Below are 25,306 nucleotides of genomic sequence, written 5' to 3' on the forward strand. Positions count from 1 at the left end.
GGGTATTCCGTTACCAAAAAATGGACAAGGACCAAGTATTTACCCACAATATCATGGAGAAAGGCATCAGGCTCCATTGCCAAAAAACGGACTGGAGGGCCCAATGCTCTGGGGCCCCAAACCACAAATATACGGGGCAATGGAGGAACCCAGCAGCACCATCAAGGTAGTGCCCAGGACACATTGTCCATTAAATCCCTCATCAGACAAACTAGAGGGAGCGCAGGGTTGGACATCTGCGCCTCTGCCAGAGCAGTACTAACTCCAGAGATGGGAGTTCAAATCATTCCCACAGGAGTAAAAGGACCTCTTCCCCAAGGAACAGTAGGCTTATTATTGGGATGCAGTTCTTCTACACTAAAAGGACTTATGATAAGTCCCAGGGTAATTGATGCCGATTATGAAGGTGATATAAAAATTATAGCTAGTTCTCCAAGAGATATATCAGTAATTTCACCAGGAGATAGAATAGCACAGTTATTAATAGTACCCAGCCTACATGATAAATTTTCCAGTTGTGCTGTAGAAAGAGGTACCAGGGGATTAGGCTCCACAGGTGTAGATTGGGCTATGCTGTCTTTAAATTTAGATTCTCGCCCCATGCTAAAATTAAATATTCAAGGACATGAATTTAATGGGCTACTGGACACAGGTGCTGACTTTAGCATCATATCTCGTCAAGAATGGTCAAAACATTGGCCGTTACAACAAGCCACTCAAACACTTCGAGGCCTAGGAGTGGCAACTAATCCCCATAGAAGTGCAATGGTATTAGATTGGAAGGATCCTGAAGGATGTGAAGGAACTATACAGCCCTATGTATTGGATCATCTTCCTATAAATTTATGGGGACGAGATGTCCTAGATCAATTAGGTTTGACATTAACAAATAACATCAGTCCTAAGGCGCCCACTACTAGGGCTAGACAAGGCTTTAGGAAAGAAAAAAGATTAAGAGAACAAGAACAAGGTATGACAGCACCAATTCAAATAGATCAAGAAATAAATAGACATGGATTGGGTTTTCAAAAAGGGCCACTGAGACAATCAAAATTACTTGGAAATCAGAAAGACCAGTGTGGGTTCCTCAGTGGCCCCTGACTAAAGAAAAGATACAAGTAGTCCATGACCTGGTCAAACAACAATTAGCAGAGGGACATATACAACCTTCCGTATCTCCCCATAATACTCCCATTTTTGTCATTAAAAAGAAATCTGGTAAATGGAAATTATTGCAAGATTTAAGAGTCATTAATAATGAGATGGTTATTATGGGGCCTGCTCAACCAGGGATTCCCCAATTGTCTGCTTTACCAAAAACCTGGTATGTTTTAGCTATAGATATTAAAGATTGTTTTTTTTAATTCCAATTCATCCTGAGGATAGTCCACATTTTGCATTTACTATCCCTGCACTAAATCATGAAGGTCCTGATCAGAGATATGAATGGAAAGTACTCCCTCAAGGGATGGCTAATAGTCCAACTATGTGTCAAATTTATGTTAACAAAGCAATCCAGCCACTTACAAATCAAAATCCTGAACTACAAATATTTCACTATATGGATGATGTGTTATTGGCACATAAAGATAAAAACACATTGCTAGAATGTTATGCCACACTTACAAATTTATTAAAAAGTTATAATCTAGAGATAGCAATAGATAAATACAATTAAATCTTCCAATTAATTATTTAGGAGTTCTATTATCCTCAACCATGGTCCGTCCACCAAAAATTCAAATACGAGTAGATCAACTCAAATCACTTAATGACTTTCAAAAGTTATTGGGAGACATAAATTGGATAAGGTCTTATCTAGGCATACCAACAGGAGAGCTAGGACCTTTATTTGATATCCTAAAAGGTCCATCAGATCCAAATTCACCCCACATGTTAACACCTGAAGCAAGAAAGGCATTAAAAATCATTGAAACATATATGGAAAATATGCATTTGGATAGAATTGATATAAGTTTGCCTTTATTATTTATTGTACTACCAACAAAAAATATTCCTACAGGAGTATTTTGGCAAGAAGGTCCATTATTGTGGATACACTTATCTTATTCTCCTAATACTATTCTTACTAGATATCCTGAGGCTGTAGGACAATTAATACTCAAAGGAATAAAAGCAGCAAAGGGAGTGTTTGGGATTTCTCCCAATAAAATTATTACTCCATGTACTATGGATCAAATTGATGAGTTAGCTAATGAGTTAAATACTTGGGCAATAATCATGTGTAAATCTAATGTTTCATTTGATAATCACTTACCATCTAATCCTTTGTTGTCTTTTTGGTCTAAGCATCCTGTAGTTTTTCCAAAAATGACAAGAAAAACCCCTATCATGAATGCTCCAAATATATTCACTGATGGGTCAAATAATGGTACAGCAGCAGTAGTTACCCCTGATCAAACTTACATTTTTAGTACCCAAAGAATCAGCTCAAAAGGTAGAGCTTAATGCAGTATTACAAGTTTTATGATGTTTAAAGATTCTGTATTTAATTTATTTTCTGATAGTCAGTATGTAGTTAATGCTGTAGTATCCCTTGAAGATGCTGGTAGGATTTCCCCTTCTTCTACTGTTTTCTCTTTGTTTTCCACTATACAAAGTCTAATCTGGGACAGAAAAGATCCATTCTTTTTAGGACATATCAGGGCACATACAGGATTGCCTGGAGCCCTTAGTTTGGGCAATGAATTAGCAGATAAATCTACACATGACATACATATTTTCTCCACAATAGAAGAAGCTATAAACTTTCATAAAAGGTTCCATGTCAATGCTAATACTTTACAAAAGCGTTTTAAAATAACTAAAGAACAAGCCAGACATATAATAAAACAATGTCAAAATTGTGTGACATTTTTACCACAGGTTAATCTTGGAGTCAATTCTAGAGAACTAACCATATTTGACAGATGGATGTCATACACTTGCCAGAATTTGGAAAATGAAAATATTTGCATGTTACAGTTGATGCTTCTTCCAGATTTTTGATGGGCTCCCTTCATGCCAGAGAAAAAACTAAAGATGTTATAGCTCATTGCTTACAAAGTTTTGCCACTGTGGGTGTTCCAAAACAGTTAAAAACAGATAATGGTCCTGGTTATGCTTCTACCTCTTTTAAACAATTTTGCTCATCATTTGGCATTACTCACATAACAGGAATTCCATACAATCCACAGGGACAAGGCATAGTTGAAAGAGCTCATCAAACTATTAAAATGTACTTATTAAAACAAAAGGAGGGAATTGGAAAGGGGTATATATCCCCCAAAGATAAACTTAAAATAACCCTTTTTACTCTAAACTTTTTAAATTTGGATTCATCAGGGCTTAGTGCTGTGGAAAGACATTTGTATCCAAAAAATGTACATAAGCCTAAGGTACTTTGGAAGGATATTCTAACAGGACAATGGAAATGTTCTGACCCAGTGATTGTCTGGAGTCGGGGCTCTGTTTGTGTGTTTCCACAGGGAGAACAGCAGCCGATTTGGATTCCAGAGAGATTAACCAAAACAATTTCTACAGATCAAAAAGAAGATGATTCTACTCAAATCCATAACAGCTGATATCCAGAACTCGAGCTTGGCTATTCTTACATCTGTGACAGTGATTAACCAGGATGCTTTTTTCAATATCTATTTTATTATTGCTTTTTCCCACATCATAAAGTTCTATTTTAGTTTTGAGCTCATACAGACCTAGGTTAAGGTTTTTCTGATCAGTTTTATTTTTTGACTGTGGAGTTTTTAAACATTACAATGGAGATTTCACCTAGGAAAAACTACAAGGCCTTTACTATTGTCTTATGTGTTGTATGTTATGTGTGCACACTTCTGTTTTGTGTTGTATGTCTGTATGTGCATATATCCATATATCATATATGAGGAGCGCTCATGAATAAATGGATCCAAATTTTTTTTATTATTCATGTGATTTTAATGGTTTAATTTAAATTTTGTTTTAATATGTGTACAAATAAGCAGGTTAACAGATCTGTTTGTTTACTTTCACCTTTCCTTTTCATTATATTTAATAATTCTGTTCAGGATAATGTAAATTGTTCTAAAAATTGTTTTCTTAGTACCTGTTGAAATGTTACATATATATATTTTTTAACATCATTGTCAGAATTCCTATTTTCATCCCAGTGCCGGCGAAGACAAAGATGAAACCAAACTACAACTTCTTCGATAATTATCACAACAAACTGTATAAACTGATACATCAATGAATAATAACTCAACAAGTAATGCTCAATCAATGAGTCAATTTATTTTGGGAGGAAATGGACATATTGATAGATTCCTCCACTTTGAACTGCTTACAAAACTTGCCTGGCTATGTATCACTTGTATGCACTGTGATCTATCTGTTGATGCAGCGAATTATGGTAATGCTGGCGTATCTTTGCTGATGTGTCACCAGTGATGGAATTTTTCCTAAGGAGCCGTCAATTGACTTGGTGTCGTGACATTTCTGTATCCTCCTCCCTTCTACTAGTGATGGTCTAATTTGGGGGGCCAACAGAGGTGAGGCAAAGAACCTCACCCCCCCCACTGGTGCATAGGCCTATCCACAAGTATGGCTATATGCTGGACCAGTAGTCAGTGACGGGCATGATCCAATTGCAGTGGTATCAACCTAAGACAGGAGGCTGACGCCTAAAGGTCAGTTTTCCGATGACGGGTAAGGACCATATGTTGAATTGGACAAACCTAACAGGCACGGTCCCTAGCCACATTGCTTGTTGCTTAATTAAACAGAAGGGGGGAGATGCTAAGAGCCACAGCCAAGTAATATGGTACATGGCATTTTTGGTTGAAAGGTGACGCCAACAAGCCATTGAGATGATATGATTATGTTAAGATTTGCATTCATATGGATATTGGACTCCTGTTGTCCACCTTGGCCTGCTACGGGACTCTGGAGAGTTCCCATTGGTTGGGGAAGTGCGGTAGGAGGGAATTCCGGAGGAGGAACCACCTCTTGGATTCCGGGAGAACGCGGCGTGGGTTGATCGGGAATCTTCCCGGACGCATACGGAGCATTGGCGGCAGTTTCAAAAAATAAATAAAGTTTGTTCCTGCTTGAATGGCTCGTGATTTTGTGCCCAGCCAGACTGCGGCAATAGTCCTTTATTTTTTTATTTTAATTTCACAGAGCAAATATATTTAATTTTAAAAATAAGAGACAGTGTCTTCCTATGTTTCTCAGGCTGGCCTTGCACTCATGATCTTTCTGCCTCAGCTTCCTGTAGCTGAAATTACAGGTGCATGACACCACACCTAGTAATTTTAAAGTTTATCTGTTTTTCTTTCTTTCACAGATTGTGTCTAAAAAGTCATTGCTGAACCTAGGGTTATTTAGATTTCTTCCTGTTATCTTCTAGTATTTTTATAGTTTAGTGTTTGGTTAGATTTGTGACCTGGTCTGAATTTCTGTGAAGGGTGCAAAGTCTTTTGTTTTTGTGAATGTCTAGTTGTTCCAGCACTATTTGTTGAAAAGACTACACATCAGCTCATTTTTATATTGTTTCCCAAGTAGTTTTTTTTGATGTCTTCAAACACCACATACACATAACACACAAACACCTTGGGTCACATATTTCTAATATTATATCTTTTATTGGTGTGTGGTGGGGTACTGGGGATTGAACCCAGGGGTACATTACTTCTGAGCTACATCCATAGTCATTTTTTATTTTAATTAATTAATTAATTTTGGTACTGGGGATTGAACTCAGGGGCACTCAACCACTGAGGCACATCCCCAGCCCTGTTTTGTATTTTATTTAGAGACAGGATCTCACTGAGTTGCTCGGCACTTCACCATTTCTGAGGCTGGCTTTGAACTCTGTCCTCCTGCCTCAGTCTCCCAAGCCCCTGGGATTACAGGCGTGCACCGCAGCACCTGGCAGTCCTTTTTATTTTTTGAGACAGGGGCTCACTAAGTTGCTGGTGCTGGCCTTGAACTTGTGATCCTCCTGTCTCTCTCCTGAGTTGCTGGAATTATAGGCATGTTATAATTGAATGCCCTTAATGTTAATATTTATTTCTTCACTTCTACTCAAGCCATCTGCTTCTGCCCCACCTTCTTTATTTAGGGCTGCCAGACTTTTTTTTTTTTGTAATTTTTTTTTTTTATTTAGTTGTAGATGAACACAATTCCCTTATTATATTTTTTTATGGTGCTGAGGATCAAACCCAGTGTCTCACACATGCTACCACTGAGCCACAACCCCAGTCCCTAAAGGTTGCCAGATTTAACAAGTAAAAATACAGGACATCCAGTTATATTTAAATTTTAGAAAAACAAATAATTTAATATCCCACTTCCCCTTTACCTTCTGGCTTAGCAAAAGCCTTCCTCCTCTCTTGCTTGTCTTTCCCCTTCTTCCTTTTTTCGGTGACCATACCAAGATTTCTCCTGGAGAGATGCTTCAGCAGATAATGTTTCTCTTCCTCAAAAATCATCTGTCCCCATCTTTCTGAACATATAACAATAACTGGGGTCAGACCTCAGCATAGTCTCACTGGAAAACAGTGAGTGCTGCAAGAGAAAATCTTTCTCATGGAAGCATTGCCGAACCTGGCTAAGATTACTGACAGGAACCAGAGGAACACAGGTGGGGCTCCTGAGGTATTGGGCTGGGAGTGGAGGCCGTGGTGTTGGGGTGTGAAATATAAAGCCAGGATGGGGAGAGAATGGCTGCAAACCTGCTGACCTCAAGATAGGGAGATTACCTAGGGAGCCCCAGTGCCATCAAGAGGGTCTTTAAATATGGAAGAGGAAGGCAAAGAGTCAGATTAAATGTGCATTTGGAAGAATGGCCAAAGAGATGCAACATTGCTGGCTTTGAAGGTGGAGAAAGGAACAATGAGACAAAGTGGGCTGCCACCTGGGTGGCCTCTAGGAGCTGGTGAAGGGAGGGAAACTGATTCTCTCTCGCCAGTACCTGCCAGGACCTCTCCAGGGGACTACACCCCTGCTACCATCTTGATTGAGACTCATCTCAGAATCCTAATCTACAGATCTGCAAGGTAACAAAGTTATGTCGTTTCAGGCCATTAAGTCTGTGGTAATCTTATTTTTTTGTGGTGCTGGGGATTGGACAGGGTCCCATTTGACAGGTGAATGTATCACTGAGCTACATCCGCAAGTTTGAAGGAATTTGTTAGAAAACAAATAACAGCCCTGATGAACTTTAGAATGGTTCTTCCAGACTTGGCCATGAATGATAGCTTATGGTAAATGAGGTAGATTTAGATTAGAATTAGCAGAGTTCTGAGAAAAGGGTCAGCAGGCCCAGTGCATGTTAAAACTAACTTATTACTTGAGACCTGAGAACCCCACGCTGGACTGTTATCCCAGAGGAACCAAAGAACTCCTGGTTCACTAGGATAACAGGATGCACCATGACAGGCGCTTGGTACTGAGTTCAGTGGTGGCTGTCCCCGAGGCTAGAATTAACAGCAGATTCTACCATGCAACTTAGTTCCCTAATGTTAGTGAGAATGACTGAATTCTGGATTAGAAGAGGCGGTGGCATTTAACCATCAAAGGAAAAGTGGACCTCCTAATGGTGGGCTCAGCTACTGCCTAAATGCTCTGTGGGCCTTCATCATGAATATACAGAAAGGTCGGCATTACATGTAGAGTTTAAGGTGCTGGCAGGACACCCAGATCTTTAACAAACTACTTGAAACAGCTGATACATGAAGACTATCATTTAGAACTGTGGCCTAATTGGATCCTGGGATGGCATACAGGGCAGCTTCCAGACACCAGACTTGGTACTAGCATGAACCTTTCTTATTATCCCTGCTTGGCAGAAGGCAAAAAGATATTTCAGTGACTACTTAACAAAACAAAACAAAATAAAACAAACCTATCATAATATGAAGACAAAGCAGTTGGGTTTCTAGGTTTCTGGACCAGAAACACCATAAGGAAAAGTGTTTTTAAGAGGCCACAGAGATTGCAGTCAGGACAGACAGGATGGATTTTTTTTTTGTTTTTTTTTGACAGGATGGATTTAAGAAGAAAGGAAGAAGGAAGCTGCCCAGGGAGAGTCAATTTTAATAGACTCTGGAATGGACAGGATAAGTACAACCAAAATGCAAATGAAGTTGACGAAATGATCCCAACAATAAAAGAAATGTACTTAATAAAGCACAATGTAGACCAAAATGTAGCTTCTATACCACAACCCCTCATATATACATTCACGAGTAACAAAAGCTTTACTCACCCCCAACTCAAAATTTCTAAGAGCTAAACCAGTAGGAATAGTTTCATTTATAGTCAGTTTTGATAGTACATCATTTATCACAATAATAGTCCTGAGGCATGATATGATGTTACATGTTTATTCTGAATTCAATTAAACTGTGTTCAGTGTTATCAATTCTTCACAAGTTATAACTCTGGAATATACATTGAAAGGTTAAACAGTTTTAATATTTCTTAATTATACTGGATATACATCAGTTTATGCAGAAGGCAATGCTGGCATGGTTTGCTGGGTCCTGAAGTATGGGGAGGGGACCTCCTGCCTTTGAGTGCTGTGGAGCTGTCACTCCACAGGCATCCCTGATGGTGGGTGGAACAAAATCTATCAACAGAGTTTACTGCATCACGGGCTTCTCCCTACCATTTACGTTCTAAAGCTTACCAAAACAATAATGAAAGAGGGATACTTGACAATTATAGTACTTCTCCCTCTCCAGTGTGGACTCTTTGATGTTTGGAAAGATTTGACTTGCTACAGAAGGTTTTTCCACAATGATTACACCAATAGGGCTTTTCCCCAGTGTGGATTCTATGATGTTTATTAAAATTTGAGCTGTGGTTGAAGGCTTTCCCACACTCCTTACATTTATAGGGCTTCTCACCAGTGTGGAGGCGCTGATGTGAACTGAGACCTGCGTGCTGGCTAAAGCTCTTTCCACACTCATTACACTGATAGGGCTTCTCCCCAGTGTGGATGCGATAGTGTCGAATGAGGCTGCCTTTACCACTGAAAGCCTTTCCACAATCTTTACACTGATAGGGCGCCTCTTCCGTGTGCATTCTCTGATGCTTAAGGAGGTCTGAGCTCTGCCCAAAGGCTTTCCCACACTTACAGTCATAGGGCCGCTCCACCAGGTGTGTTCTGTAATGGAGAGTAAGGTTTGAGCTATGGCTGAAAGCCTTCCCACACTTGGTGCACACATAAGGTTTCTCCCCAGTGTGCGTTCTCCGGTGTTTGGTAAGATTTGAGCTATTACTAAAGGCTTTCCCACACTCGGCACATATGTAACGTCTCTCTCCTGGGGTGGGTTTAGTGTGTACTGATTCTGCCCCTTTCTTGGAACCTGTGTCTTGAAGAGGGGTTTTTGCTCCTCTTTCCTTTCCAAGGTTCCCCCACTGCCTTTCTGACCTGGCTCCACACTTATTGGCAACAATCACAGGAATGATATCCCCTTTGAGTCCATGTGCATGAGACTCTTCTTCAGAACTTTTCTGCTCATCTGCTGATTCCTCATTATGGGGATCCAGTTTATAGTCTGAAATAAGAAATAGAGAAAGGATATGCTTGTTGTTTCTATTAAGAGGAAGAAACAGTTAAAAGAGAAATAGGATCGTCACACATAAGCTCCCTACCACAAGCTACAATGGTCTGATGAGTACATGAACATTTCTGCCATGAAAGCTTCATATATATGGCACAAGGTATAAACAGGAAAATAAGCACATCTGAACAGGAGCAAAGGAGATGAATGATGCTCAGGCAGGAACAATGACCAAAGCTGTTAAGGAACAAAAATAACTTAAGGGAGATGAGGCTAAGCGGCAAACTCACAGAACCCGCATTCCCACAGAACCGAATATGAAAGCGAACAAGAACATTCAGGGCATTCAGTCCCATTTACGTTCATTCTGATTCCAGATCAGGACTAATATGAATGGGGGTTAACTCACCATTTAACTAATGCTGGCTATGTCTTATCATTAGTGACAATATCAGACTGAACCAGTTTAAAGCATTTTGCTAGGTAGTTAATACTTCATCAAAGTCATTTTAACCATTTGTGGAAAAAGGGACTATGATAAATGCACTCTGAAAAACAGGCTCTTGTGGAGAACTGTTATCCCTCCATGGAACCCGTTTCTCTCTCTCTCTTCATCCTCCTATTCACTTTTCATAAGAAGCAATCACTTGGCGACATTTTGAGTTACTACATAAGCCATGAGCTATGTGTAGCACGTACATCTTACTTAACACAAATAAAAGTAACTTAGTACAAGTTAAGATTTCAAAAGTAGTCTAATGAAGCAGGCTTTGAAAAACAGTTTTCTGGGGCTGGGATTGTGACTCAGTGGTAGAGCACTCGCCTGCACATGCAAGGTCCTGGGTTCGATCCTCAGCACCACATAAACATAAATAAAGATTAAAAAAAGAAAAAAAAGAAAAGAAAACCAGTTTTTTAGGGACATTTAGCTCAGGGACATTCAGCTCACTTGGTTTATTTCCTGAATTTGAGTATTTGTGTCTTTCATCACTTCTGGACAATCTCAGTCTCTCCCAACTCTATTCTCCCCTGGAACTGATGTTAAACAGAGCTGTATGGCCTGCCCACTCCCCACTACCCTCGGCGCCTTCCATCTCTTCTTTCCATGCAGCATTTCAGGTAACTTTCTCAGTTTACCCCTCGGTCCACTAATCATCTCTTTAACTGTTTAAAACAGCCACTGTGTTCATTTTATTGACCACAGTTTTCATGTTCAGAAACTCTATTTTTTTTTTTTAATCAAAGCTGCCTGTTTATCCCTCCCCCAACAGTTCTTACTATCTTGAGAATGCAATGATTCGTATTAATTTATTTGAAACCAACTTATATTATAAAGTGATTTACATCAATGTTCCATTATCACAGATAATTGAGCTTTAATTTTCCTTCTGTTGTGTCTACTGACTCTTATTCTCCCTTGGGTATTTCATAATTTTATAACTTTTATTTATTAGAAAGGCTTTATCCCCCCCAACTCTCACTCTAAATAACTGTACAGCCTGGAATAGTCTAGAGTTTGCTGGAATACACGGTCTGTGGTTCACATTTACTCTGTCACGTACTGAGAACCAAGGCTTATGTTAACTTCTTGGCTTGGAGGTTTCTGTACCATTCAGGTAAAATAAAGTCAGATCTCCTACTAAGGTAGCTGTCTAGGGTTTCAATGTCTCTGGGTATGCTTCTATCTCCACTTAGAATGTCAAACTTCGGTTCTGGATCCCATGCTAGTAGGATCGTTCTTTGGGCCTAACAAGACTTTTCACAGATAGCGTATAACCTTTTGGGTCTTCATGCAAGGCTTTCAGAAACTTCCTTTCCCTCAGGAAGGCTCAAGAACCTGTCTTTTCTCCCCATTTGGACACTAAAACCTGAGCCTGCTACTGGCTCTGATAATTCTTCCTCTCTACCTCTCCTCTGGGTAGCACTGCCAAGTGACTATGCCAAGAGAAACAGAAAATAAAACTAACCATTATGGCTATCGATAACTTTAAGTAGTCTAGAAACTCCCAGAAGGCTCCAAATGACTAGAGAGGAGAATTGGCATTAACTATTTAAATTTAGCCAGACAGTTCTTTTTTTTCTTTTTTTTTTACTTTTCCCAGAGAATATGATTAACAGAGATCAAAACTCTGTTTCCAGCCAGGCATGGTGGTGCACACCCATAACCCCAGTGGCTTGGGAGGCTGAGGCAGGAGGATCACAAGTTCAAGGCCAGCCTCAGCAACTTAGTGAGGCCCTGTCTCAAAATAAAATATAAAAAAAGAACTGGGGATTTGCTAGTGGTTAAGTACCCCTGAGTTCAATCCCCAATACAGAAACAAACAAACAACAAACAAACAAAAACCCCACCCCTGTTTCTAAGATGGAATTCCATGTGTGTGGGACATGGTAACATCTCATGGAAATTTCTGAGGGCTATGGACTCTGCTCATGAAAGCACAACATACACATGATTAGCGATTACACCACCTACACTTGAGCAAAGCCCTGGTGGACTATAAGATCTGGAATAAAGTCCCATGTTTTCATAAACATAACTAAACATTAAATATTTTAAGATTTAGTTGTAATTCTTCTAGGAAACGATAGTATGAGCGTAGAAACCATTAGTATGAAATAACAAAGGGGAAAACTATCTATAGTGTCTGAGACTGTTCTGTAAACTATGATTTGTGGATTTGAGCAAGGAAGTACGGCTACCCCAATACAGCTGTGACCTGCTAGCTTCAGAAAGGAGGCTGCTGATTATCTTCCATTCATTCTTTCCCGATTCATTGTCTCTTGCTCTGTACCCGCAAGAAATTAACTGCTAGAGGACTGTACAACTGTCTTGTTTGTCCTGATCTGGCTGCCAGGGGGGTCTGCCAATAGGGAACACTAGCAGAAGATGTGTGGGCAGGAGCAGCATCAAACTGGCATATTTATTCCCTTTGCTTTCTATTTGATGACAGGGTCTGCAGCCACAGTTCCTATCAAGTGACCTCCCTCTTCCCTCAACCAAGGCTACAGCTCCCATCAGACTCTGGTGACAGGTCCTCTTTCTCGACCTTTAGGCTCATACAGAGTAATGCCCCCTCCCTTAAATGGTACTGGGGACTGAATCCTGGGGAGCTTAACCACTGAGCTACATTCCTATCTCTGGTCCTTTTTATTTTTTGACAAGGTCTTGCTTAGTTGCCCAGACTGGCCCTGAACTTACAATCTTCCTGCCTCAACCTCTTGATAGTTGGGTTATTACAGGCATGCACCACCACATCTGGTGATAATAATACCTTTACATTGCTGTCTAGGGTGCTCTACCCATCACTGGCTGACCACACCTCTGTAAAGTCCTTTATCAAACTCATTTCACTTGGCCCTCTAAGAGTGTGCCATCTGTTCCCACACCAGGACCCTGGCTGATACAGTTAAATGTGGGGAAGAAAGGAAACTACTTTGCTTAGTTAGCCTGCTAGTCAAGTCAATCCAGGAGTCACTATACACCAGGAGTCACTACACACCAGAAATTTATGGATCCTTCTCCTTCTTCAACTATGAAGGCCAGGGCCCTCTGAGATGGTGCTCACCTTGACTTTTTCTTGGATCCTGAGTGTAATCCTGCTCCTCACCAGTCTCTTGGATATACAGAGGCCCCCAGGATTCATACTTGGGACTGGTCTCCACAGACTGTGTCTGCATGCTGCTCAGGGATGCCTTGGCACTTCCTGAAGATGATGTCTTCTCCCACACTTGTTTCTGTTCATTTGGAGTTGAAACCTAGAAATAGTAAGAAATGGCTGGGTTTGTGCACAGCTCACTATTAGAATGAAATATCTAGGGAAAAACTAGGGAAAGAAAAGAAAAATATCCATCCTACTGGATCCTCAAGATTAAAGGTAGTTTAGGACAGGAGAAGAAAACTTACAAGGAAAATGGTCCAACTCACAGTAATTCTATCCAGCTAATTTGGTTGAATGGACAAATCCGTGTTCCAGCAGGGAATGCTATACTTTTAATATCTGAAATTAAAAAAGCCCCCCTTCCCTACCTGCAGTGCTGGTTCATCCAGTTCTCGCTCCAGATCTTCCAGGAGAGTGACGGCCTCTTCGGCACTCTCTGGGCAATGGTCCTGCACCCAGGCCTGAAGTTCCTGGGGCAGGATGGTCAGGAACTGCTCCAGCACCAGCAACTCCAGGATCTGCTCCTTGGTATGGATCTCCGGCCTCAGCCACTCACAGCAGAGCACTCGGAGCTGGCTCAGGGCCTCCCGGGGCCCAGGGGTGTCATGGTACCCAAACTGTCTAAAGCGTTGACGGAACATCTCCAGGCTGGGAAGGCACTTTCCTTTCTCTTCTTCATCCTCGACTTTCACAGTTACAGGCCCCACCTGATCCTGAAGGGGCCTGGGGCCCAGAACTGTGGCCATGCCCACCACCTTGGTCATCATACAGACTCCAGAAATGGCTTCTCTAGGGCAGGCTTTGTGGAGCAGGAGTTTTGGTTCTTTTGGGTTTCTGGTTCCTTAGGGCCACACGTTAAACCTATGAAAATACGGTCACCATAAAATCACCAAAAGACAAAGTGACTTTTTTTGTTTGTTTTTATACACATACTTTTAGTACAGGAAATTGTAGAAATTATGACCAAAATTATTATTCAAAATTATTCTGGAGTCAGCTTGTGATAGCCTACTTTGATTTTACTGTGTTGTGTATCTTCCTAAAAAGTGCTGTGTGGCATAATTTTAAAATCAGATTAATTTGCTCCAAAAACTGTTTCATAATCTTACAATTAGAGATACCTTAGTTTCTGAACATTCAACAAGCTATCTAGTGGTCAAATACTGTCTGTTTGAACCTAAGACATTTATTTAACTTGAACATTAAAAATTTACTAGTCAAGGGCTGGGGTTGTGTCTCAATGGTAGAGCACCTGCTTAGTATGAGGCACTGGGTTCAATCCTCACACCACATAAAATAAAATAAAATTATTGTTTCTATCTATATAGAAATATATATTTTTTTTAATTTAGTAGTCAAATAACTGGGTTTGTTGGCATAACCAGGTATGAGGTTGGAATTAACTAACATACAATAATGAAGTGTAATTAAAGACATAATTTTGAGCTTCACTTGACCCATTTTAAGTAGGGCATATGCAAGTTTTTAAATGTCTTTAGCTTTTTAACAGAAAGGCAGGTAGAATGACAGAGAATAGACTACAAGTGGTATGTATTCTTATTGCGATATTTATTTTGACAAAATGTCACTCAAAATAGAGGATACAAAAAAATGCTTAAAGTAAGGCTGGGGTTGTAGCTCAGTATCTATGGGGTTGTAGCCTAGTATCTATGAAGCACTGGGTTCGATCGTCAGCATCGATTAAAAATAAAATAAAGTATTGTGTGCATCTGCAACTAAAAATATTTTTTAAAATGTTTAAAGCATCTTTTCTTTTAAATTTTAAATACTCTAAATCTTTCAGACTATTGACACATGTGAATACCAACACACAAGTAATAATATAATCACTTCGATTCTCTTCATTTGCCATGAAGTCTATTCATTCAATATCTGAATACCTGTCATGCAGATGGTGCTAAGGCTGCAGTGGGCAAGTACGACACACACCCCACCCTCTGGGAGCTTTCAAACTTTCAAAGTCTTATGTTTGTGACTGATCTTCCTGTTTTCAAATCTTAAGCAGCATCTTTCAAGACATCTAGGCATCCTATGTTGAATATGGCTATCTAGAAGAACAAAATTCTGCCAGTCCTAAAAAAGAGAAATACTTAAAACACCTACATGAAATTACACTGATAATAACTGTAAAGACTATAAAGAGGATCTATAAATACTTTATAAAACCTGAAGAAGGAGGACTTGTAGTACATCTAGTCCTAGCACATTTAAAACACCGAACTAAGCTAGTTTTATACATGCATCAATCTCTCTGGATCTGGCTTGCCAGCACCTCGAGGTATAAAAAGTGATAAATATGTGCATAGTACAAACATAATGAGGGAAAAAGACCAAAACTTAATTAACAGTGACACTGCTGGGTTATGTAATGATAGAGAATTTCAACATTCTTTTCTTGTTTGGATTTCCAAATTTTTTAAAAAGAATGTATATTACTTCTTCCGTAATCAAAAAATCTTTAAAGGTATTACAAATAGCCCTTTGACAAACTAAATAGTTTTTATTGCTGGTGCTGTGTGGAGAAGGTTTGTATTTATGAAATTAATGTTGGTGGAATGCTTAGCAGAATCACAAACATCAGCAAGAAGCTCAAAACATGAGAAGGGAAACTATGGCACAGCAAGAAAAACATACAGCACTATTTCAGAACTAAGGCCAATCATCCAAATAAAGGATTCTCTGGCTAAATTTGAGTCTAGGAAATAACAGGTTAGCCAACACCAAACAAGACTTTTAACTTTTGTTGTTTAAATTATGGAACTTCTTAGGATATTTTCAATGCTACCATTTTCCCCAAATACTCCAAAATAGGAAAATGCCATTCCCCATCTTCAGGAACTACCAATGAATAATCAGTTTGGGAAATGAAAACCAACAGTCTTTAAAAATTTGTAGAAAAGATGAATATGGAGAGTTTGTGGTATCCTTTGATGTAGTAAGAAAAATTTAACCAGCCAAGAAACTTATTTATTTATTTCTATGGTACGAGAAATCAAACCAAGGATTCTCTACCACTAAGCTACGTCCTCAGCCCTTTTTATCTATTTTAAAATTTTGAGATAGGGCCTTGTTGTTGCTCAGTCTGGCCTTGAACTTGCTATTCTACTGTCTTCCAAGTCACCAGGGTTATGGGAGTGGCTGCTGTATCCCAGCTGAGGAATGTTATTTTTAAATAATCAAAGTATTTTTTTTTTAAGAAAGAGAGAGAGAGTGAGAGATTGGGAGAGAGAGAGAGAATTTTTTAATATTTATTTTTTAGTATTTGGCGGACACAACATCTTTGTCTGTATGTGGTGCTGAGGATCGAACCCGGGCCGCACGCATGCCAGGCGAGTGCGCTACTGCCTGAGCCACATCCCCAGCCCCAATCAAAGTATTTTTAATTCTAAAAAAGAAGAACTACTTGGATCTGGGGTGTGAACTAGCTTGGGAAGTACACTGCAGTTGAGGGTAAGGCTGAAGAATCACTGAGCAGTGGAAAGCTCAAGTGATAAGTTGTAGCTGAAGGTAAGACAATATAAGGTGGAAAGAGAACAGGAGCTTTAGTTTACTATGTAAACTATTCACTGAGCAGTGAATAGAATGGGAGTCTAGCACATGTCTGGTATATAACAGATGCTCAATAAAGTGGAGTGGAGACTGAGGCACGAGGATTGCTTGAGCCAGAGTTTGGGGCTAGCCTGGGAAATAGAAGAAGACCCTGTCTCTTAAAACAAAAGATTTTGTGGAGTGTATGAATGAATGAACTGGACTTAAAAGTAACTACAATGCTCTCTTAGTGAGATAAAAACAACAGCTCTAGGTTTGAAACCAGTAGAGACCAAGAACATACTGTGCTTAGAGAAAAGATCATGTCCTACCCAGATTCTTTCCTCATGAACCCTGGATGAAGCAATCTAGCACTGAACAAGGCAGCCTGGCTCTGATTCATTTTAATAAATAAATACACACACACACACACACACACACACACAGTTGTAGATGAACACAATACCCTTATTTTGTTTATTTAGTTTTTTTTTTTTTTTAATTTTATGTGGTGCTGGGGATTGAACCCAGTGCCTCATGCATGCTAGGCAAGCACTCTGCCACTGAGCCCCAGCCCCCCTGACTCATTTGTCCCCAAGGACAGTTGTTTCCCTCATGCTACACAACTTGCCCTGGTCAATTTAACTTGCAGACTTTTAAGATTGTAATTCTTTCTCTCTCTCTCTTTTTGGAATTGGAAACTGAACCCAGGGGCGCTTAACCATTGAGCCACATCCCCAACCCCCACACCCTGTTTTTTTTTTGGTATCAAGGATTGAATTCAGAGGCACTCAACCCCTAAGCCACATCCCCAGCCCTATTTTATATTTTATTTAGAGACAGGGTCTCATTGAGTTGCTTATCACCTCACTGTTGCTGAGGCTGGCTTTGAACTCAGCATTCTCTAGCCTCAGCCTCTCAAGCTGCTGGGATTATGGCACCTGCCACCATGCCCAGCCTCATACACTTAGTTTTTTTTAATTAAAAACACTAATCCTGAAGCATCCTAAGAGATGCCATTAGATGTTCTGACAGAGTGGATCAGCGTCAGCACCTTCACACTGGTCTCTATCTGCATCTAGTATAGCCACCGAATCACCCAAGTGCAGGACTACTGGAAAAACTGAAGCGGGGGAGAAGTGCCATCTAATCTCCTGGAATAAAGTGCCATGATTGTGCTCGACAGACAGAATCACAATTGGCCCTCTATCTCTCCACTAGGTCTCATCACTCCTCTCCTTATTCTCTATGTTCCACTAAGATCTAATAATCATGTAGGATTCTGTTCATTCCTGTCTCAGCTTACTAATTAATTCAGGAAAACGTGCACAATCTTAGTAATAAGAAAAGAACTGTCCCAGATGTGGTGATGCATGCCTATAATAGGAGCTCACTGAGGCTGAGGCAGGAGAATTACAAATTCAAAGTAAGCAGGAACAACAGTGAGTGCACGCTACAAAAAAAAAAAAAAAAAAAAAAAAAAAAAAAGTGGGGGGGGGAGGGGAGAAGAGAAAGGCAAATTAAAGCCTCAACGAAACGGTTCCATGGACGTTGGAATCTTTAATGGCAAGAATTTTAAACATTTAAAAATTGGATAATAAACTGTCTTGACATTATCTTTTTGTTTCCTTCCCTGAAGCAAACCAGTAATTTAACATTTGGTCACGCGGAGTTTGTGTAAAGATTCATTTTGGGATGCTCTCCTGGTCTCGGCATTCGAGTTTTTCTTAAAATGTATATAAACTCAAAAAGCAAGTGAAGAGAAAACAAAGGCTCACACAACTCACATGGTCTTCAACTACAGTGAACTTTTGTTTGGAGCTACCTAGATTGTTTCCTCTCCACCGTGGTTTTTATCCCCCGGTCCACAGTACTTAAACTTTTCCTTATATAGAATGGCTTTCCAAATCTCTCTCCCCAGCCAAATCACCTCTCTTTACACCCTACTTATAATCGGTCCTCTAAAAACGTTTCCAAACCGGACCAGATCTCCGCTGTGCGTAAGCTTTCCAACCTGGGCGCAGCCCGAAGGAGCTGGGCACGGCCCTCGGCTGCCAAGATGCCGCTTCCCACAGGAGGTTCCCACCCATCGGACGTTACTTCTAACAATGAGCCCCGAGTTCAGACCTAATTGAGAGCCACGGAAGGAAGGGCGGGCAGCCCCAGGCCGACTAACGAACGGCTCGGCTCGAGAGAGCACAAAAGAAAGCTCCTCTGGGGCGTAGAGGAGACAAGGTTTCATTTGTTAAAGCCCCAGGGGGTGGAAAAGCCATTCCAGAGAGCCGGCGCCTCCATCAGCACGGGCTGGGCAGGGACCGGGGCTCCTCCCCACAGCCCCGCTAGGGCCAGTCGGAGATTCCCGGAGACCACAGCCGCTAGGCCAATCCCCCTGTCCCTCCCTAAACCTGGCCACCGACCCCTCCCTACCCACCGCAATAACCGGGGACCAAGAGGCTCACCGTGAGTCACAGCCGCTCCAGGCTCGGGGAGACCGCTCGGCGGGCCGCGGGACGGCGCAGCCGGAAGTGCGTCAGAGCCCCGCCCCCGCGGGAGTTGCTGCGGGGCCGCGTGGCCCCTCTAGGAATTCGGGAAACTTCTTGATGTCCTGGTTCAGGAGCGTTTGGAGAAGCGGAATCGCCCTCAGGGGAGATTAAGGCCTTAAGGAGTCAGACAGCTTTCTGCCCGTTTTTACCCGGACGGACCTACCAGGCGAACGCTTCGTCGGGTTTCCAGCATAGCTCCCGACGCCCTGGGACGCGGGTTGGGGGGGCAATACCGGCTGAGCGTGGTGACCTAGGGCCCCTCGTGGACTGCAGCGCTGGGTTCTCTTGTGTTGCCTCAGGCCCATCACCACGTTTTAGGTACCTGGACCGGAGAAGCGGGAGGTACAGATATCACTTGCAGATGCGGGTCATGGTGTCAGTCCGAAGTGGCCGTGTGCATTTGCGGGTCCTAACCTTCCCCTGCAGAAATAAACCATAGGGGCTGCGCTTCTCTGGATATTGCAGGACTTGATAAAGAGGTCTTTGCTTGTCTTTTGCCCTATAGTCTTGTGCAGCTGCAGGTTCCCAGACTGAAGATGCTGTTTTCGACCTCAGTCCCACCCTCCCCTAGCATCCCTTAGAGAGATTGCTTTTGTCTGGTGTTGCAAAAGTCACATATGTTGAGGGACAGGAACATGAATGCATGCCTGAGCACGGAATTCCCTGTCCATATATATTATAAATTTAGACATTCCCCCTCGACGTTTTAAAAAATTATTTTCAAAAGCATAAAATATTTTAAAAAGTGACATAATAGTCAAAATTAGTCTCTTTTTCTTCATTCCGTCATGGATTTCCCACTCCTTACCAAATTATTTTGCAGTAAACCTCTGACATAATTATCATTTCCTTAGGATTTTTGAAATAAAGCCAATCTTTCAGCATTGGTCAGATGTCTGAGATTGGCCTGTCTTAGGTGCCATATCCTAAGGGGAGTGTTTACAAGCTAGTGGTCATCCAAAGATCACATTAGCAAATCTAAAGATGTGAGACCTGAACACCATGCATTCATCCTAAGGGAACTTGCAGAATTTGTCTTTATTCCTTATCATAGAAAACAAGGTGGGGAATGCCTTCAGGTTGCCTTAGTTTTAGCTGTGGGAGTTATATAGCATAGTTATAAAGCAATGTTAGTTTTCAAGTACTGGTGAAGTGCTGATATTTGGAAATACAGTTTGTTTTATGAGATCCCAGAAGGTAGGATGAGACCATTGAATAGAAATAATGGAAGTATTCAATAAAAAGAAAAACATTCTTTTAAGGTTGTTCAAAAGTGAAGACATGTCCTCCAACATCCTGTGCCATTCTGAAGAATGGGAGAGCACTTAGGTTATGGTATGGAGATTTTGCACAGTGAATTGTTGGGGCTAGATAAACTTCAACATCTTTTTTCTATCGTTTGCCCAGATCATATTAACTTTTTCCCTTCTCTCCAGCTTTTTCATAAGACTTATTTACCACTGCCATTCCCTCCATATACCTCCTTTGAGTCCTTACCATGGGCCAGGTACTGTTAGGCATTTTGTTAATTCTTTCTTGCTGCATAAAAGACTACCCTAAAATTGGGTCTTTTTGTGACTTGATGACTACATTCCCCAAAAGGAGCATTTTAAGAGGGTAGGACTTGTAGATGCCTTAATTTCAGTGGGAGTTATATAGCATAATTTCTACCATGTTTTTTTTTTTTTTTTTTTTTTTTTTTTTTATAACAGATTACTTGCCCAGAATCAAGGGGAAGAAAAGTGGATTATCTCTTGGTCACACTGCAAGAGTGATAATGTAAGCATCTTTGGAAACAATGGACTACACACACACACACACACACACACACACACACACATTTATCTCCATTACTTTATGAAATATTAATACCATGAAATATTATAATCTTGAGAACATTTACCCTGTGAAATATTAAAATTTTCCATTTTAAAGATCAGGAAACTTGGACCCAGAAAAGTACCTTTTCCAATATCATACAACTAATTGGTGGGAGAGTAAAGATTCAAACATTTATTTATTTATTTATTTATTTTTGCATTACAATTCTTAATACACCATTATACAATAATTTATCATATCTGTGAATATATATAAGGTATGTTGACACCAAATTCACATCTTTATACATGTATTTTGTAAATGATGAGGGTCTCCTTTCACCATCCATGCTCTTCCCCTTCTCCCTCCCTTTCCCTACCACTCCTATTCCCTATCTAGAGGTAATCTTCCTCCCTTGCTCTCCCTCCCAGCACCATTTTGAGTCACCTCCCTTATCAGAGAAGACATTAGGCAAGATCCAAACTTTTTTGAGCTGGGGATCAAATCCAGGGCATCATGTGTGTTAGGCAAGTGCTCTACTACTGAGCTACCTCCCCAGCCCTCAAGAGATTTTTTAAAAAGTCATTAAAAATTATTTCAATGTTATCCATCTAAATCGTACTGTATTAAAATGAGTTAATATAAGCAGGTGTGGTGGTGCACTTTTGTAATCCCAGCATTTAGGAGGCTGAGGCAGGAGGATTGCAAGTTCAAGGCCAGCCTCAGCAACTCAGCAAGACCCTCCATAACTTAGTGAGATCCTGTCTCAAACTAAAAAATAAAAAGCACTGAGGATGTACCTCAGTGGTAAGCATCCCTGGGTTCAACCCCCAGTACCAAAAAAAAAAAAGTTAATTTAGGATGATCCATTGTTTGTTTCCTTCCATTAATATAACCACAACCACATGACAAAACCCCAAAAGAGTAGACAAAGGAAAAGTTAGTAGATGTGACTTATGGCTCACTGTGATGTGTCATATGCACTTCCTCTTCAGAATGGTTTTGATTCCCAATCAGTTTACGTAGTGGCATCCCCTCCTCCACAGAAAATCTTAATTAAACTTCTCCAGAAATCTTCACCATAATTGATCTTAGGACTATCAGCAAAAGAATCTCTACAAAAGAGTTCAATGAACTTAAGCTTCCTATTTCCTGTTGCTCTATCTTACAATTAAATTTGGCCAGGGGCCTCATATATACACACATACATATGTATGTACATACATACATATATACACACATACATATATTCTGTACATGTACAGCTCTCTATATAGTTATATATATTGTAACTATATATGTATATATAGTTACAATATATATAACTATATATTACAATATTTAACTATATATATTGTTACTATTTGTAAAGGTTTTCAAGGGAAGTGTGTCTGCAAATACAGAGTATGATAAAAAAAAAAAACATTCTTTTAAGGAGGCCTCTGGCCTTGGGCTGGAGCTTCACAGAGATGTTTACATTCCAAAGAGAAGATGTTGCTAATTGGGCTTCATGGAAACAGCTGGCAGGTGGAGGGAAGAAAGGGGAGAAGCAACTCTCCCCTTCTCAGGTGTTGTCTTGAAGGGTAAACTTGCCCAGAGCAGTGAAAGAAAAAGCTACTTTGATGTGAACTTCTACACACTGTGAACTTCTGAGCCCTACCCCTTACACACTGGGTATAAAGTTCTGAAACTGCCTGAACTCTGGGTTCAGGGGGATTAATTGATTACAGTGTAAGCTTTACCCTCTGAACCTGGCTGCACCCAAATAAAACTGCTTCCTGCTGTCTTCAGTGTCCTGCCCATCTGTCCCCTTGGACAATTATTAAGAACCTATAATATGCCAGGCATTGTGATAGGACACGAAAAACTTAAAATGAAAAATATACAATTCTTGGCAGATATCTAAACAAATAATTACTGATGGCAATTACTGATGGCAATGATGATTGAGAAGGCCCTAATAAATGCAGACTGAATGAATGTCATTGTGAGTACCCACAGTCCAAGCTCTTTTTGTCTCATCCCTTCTATGCTGGCCTGGACTTCTGTTTCTGTGGCCAGGTACAATTCTAGAAGATATCCTTCTTTTGGAGATGTATAATTGCTTAAAGTTCTTTAAATGAAAGCATAAATATGCTTCCATATAATTGCAACTCACTGATCCTAATCCTTTTATCTCACAAAATACCTCTAGTTGTGCAGGGTGTGGTGGTCCCAGTGGCTTGGGAGGCTGAGACAGGAGAGTCATGAGTTCAAAGCCAGCCTCAGCAACAGTGAGGTGCTAAGCAACTCAGTGTAGACCCTGTCCCTAAATAAAATACAAAATAGGTCTGGGAATGTGGCTCAGTGGCTGAGTGCCCCTGGGCTCAATCCCTGGTATCCCTCCCAAAACAAAACAAAACTCTAGTTGTTCTTGTTAGCCCTTTAAAATATTTGAAAAATAATCACATGTGTTTGTCCTAAAACTCGCCTAGAGGTAGGAGTTTTATGATTAAGCCTAGAAGCTGCTTCTGAACCCTGGTGCATAAAATGTGGTGCCTGGGGACCTGAACTCCCTTAAATGACATCTTGACAGTCCCACTTTACTTGCTGAACATTGCTCCATTCTCTGTTGTCTTGGGAGATTATTGTAGCTTGACAAAAGAAGTCAGATTCCTGTGCCCTTTGTAGCAGAAATCCAAAAGGGGGAAAAACTACCCATGTTCAATGCTGTCCCTGACTCCCTTCCTCCTTTTCCAGCATGGTCATGTTTCTCTCTAGAATGGTTCTTTTCTCAGTTTTCCTCGCTCATTTCTTCCACGTTTCTTTTTGCTTCCATCAGCAAGCTTGCCCAGTGATCAAAACTTGATTTTTCTTAGAACACAGCCAGGCAAGCTTCCTGTCTATTGCAACTCTGAACACTTCCCTATCTTCTTCCTGGAAAGAGTTCACAGATACAGTATGCTGGAGTGCTGCAAAGACATTTGCCAAAGAAAATGAAAAGAGAATAAAACTAGAGTTAGACAACTATAAAAAAAAAATTGGGCTGGGGTTGTGGCTCAGTGGTAGAGCGCTCGCCTCACACAAGCAAGACCCTGGGTTCCATCCTCAGCACCACATTAAAAAAAAAAAATAATAAGTGAAATAAAGGTATTGTGTCCAGCTACAACTAAAAAATAAAATATTAAAAGAAAAAATTATTGAGTCCTTGTTAGATTACAGCAAGGAACACCTAATTTGGGGACTGATACCAATAGGGACCACTAAAATGGGATTTTTGCAGTGAAAGGCAGAGATTGGGCCTTACTCCAAATGCAGCATTGGCAAGTGGGAATTTATAGGATCAGAGGGTGGGGATAATTGGATGGAAAATTACTAAGAATAAACATCAGGTGTAAGAAAGATGTTTGTATATCTATGACTCTATGACCAGTGTGATTCTGCAATCTGTACAATTAGAATAATGAGAAATTATACCCCAATGATTCAAATGTATGAATTGCCAAGATCATTGCAATGTAATGTGTAGCTAAAAAAGATAAAATATAGGAAAAAAAAGAGAAGGTTTCTGGCTAAAGCAACCTAACAGAATTATGGACAAAGGCCAGGATATCAGACATCACCTAGGGCATGGCGGAGGATGAGGAACTCAATCAGGTATCTAGGAGATAAGATATGGAGAATGGAGGGGATGGATTACATTTAAACTGACTTAGCAGGGTTTATTGCTGAAACAGAATTTTACAAGAAGTACACAGGTGGGTCTAAAAGATTTAGTAAACTGACTAAAGTTTGGTCAAGTAAAGAATCTGTCAGAACCCTCTACCTTAGAGCCAAAATTCTGTTGCCAATGAAACTTGGAAGATCTGGGTATGCAGATCTGGTATCTGATGATCTGAAAAATGGGCACATTAATGCCTGCTCCCACAACTTTAAAATATTTGGAGAAAGATAAATTATAGCATGCATGTGAGAGTTAACTGGCTTGGTAAAGAAACAACACTCACAAATAGTAAGGGATTTTAAATCCTCAAAACGCTTTGCTATGATATTATTTCTAATCTTCTGTTGTTTTGTGTTGCTTTGGTGCTGGGGGTTGAAGGTAGGGTCTCATATGTGAGCTCTACCAATGAGCTACACACCCAGCCCAATCTCCTTTCTGTTTTTAATGTTAGTCTACCAG

General features: G+C 40.5%; 1 protein-coding gene across 1 annotated transcript in view; it reads right to left on the reverse strand.

Moving 5' to 3' along the window:
- Positions 1–8,373: 8,373 nt before the first annotated feature.
- The window catches only part of LOC143384884 (uncharacterized), a 40,790-nt gene continuing 23,857 nt past the window's right edge, over positions 8,374–25,306 (reverse strand). Inside the window, exons 7-12 of the mRNA XM_077105998.1 lie at positions 19,557–19,645; positions 19,250–19,385; positions 18,728–18,882; positions 13,600–14,072; positions 13,139–13,328; positions 8,374–9,566 (exon numbers count right to left, since the gene is read on the reverse strand). Of these exons, the coding sequence (XP_076962113.1) occupies positions 8,725–9,566; positions 13,139–13,328; positions 13,600–14,072; positions 18,728–18,882; positions 19,250–19,385; positions 19,557–19,645 (1,885 nt within the window). The 3' untranslated portion in view covers positions 8,374–8,724. The remainder of the gene's footprint in view (positions 9,567–13,138; positions 13,329–13,599; positions 14,073–18,727; positions 18,883–19,249; positions 19,386–19,556; positions 19,646–25,306) is intronic.

The sequence above is a fragment of the Callospermophilus lateralis genome, chromosome 19, assembly GCF_048772815.1.
Source record: "Callospermophilus lateralis isolate mCalLat2 chromosome 19, mCalLat2.hap1, whole genome shotgun sequence".
NCBI classification, from domain to species: Eukaryota; Metazoa; Chordata; class Mammalia; order Rodentia; family Sciuridae; genus Callospermophilus; species Callospermophilus lateralis.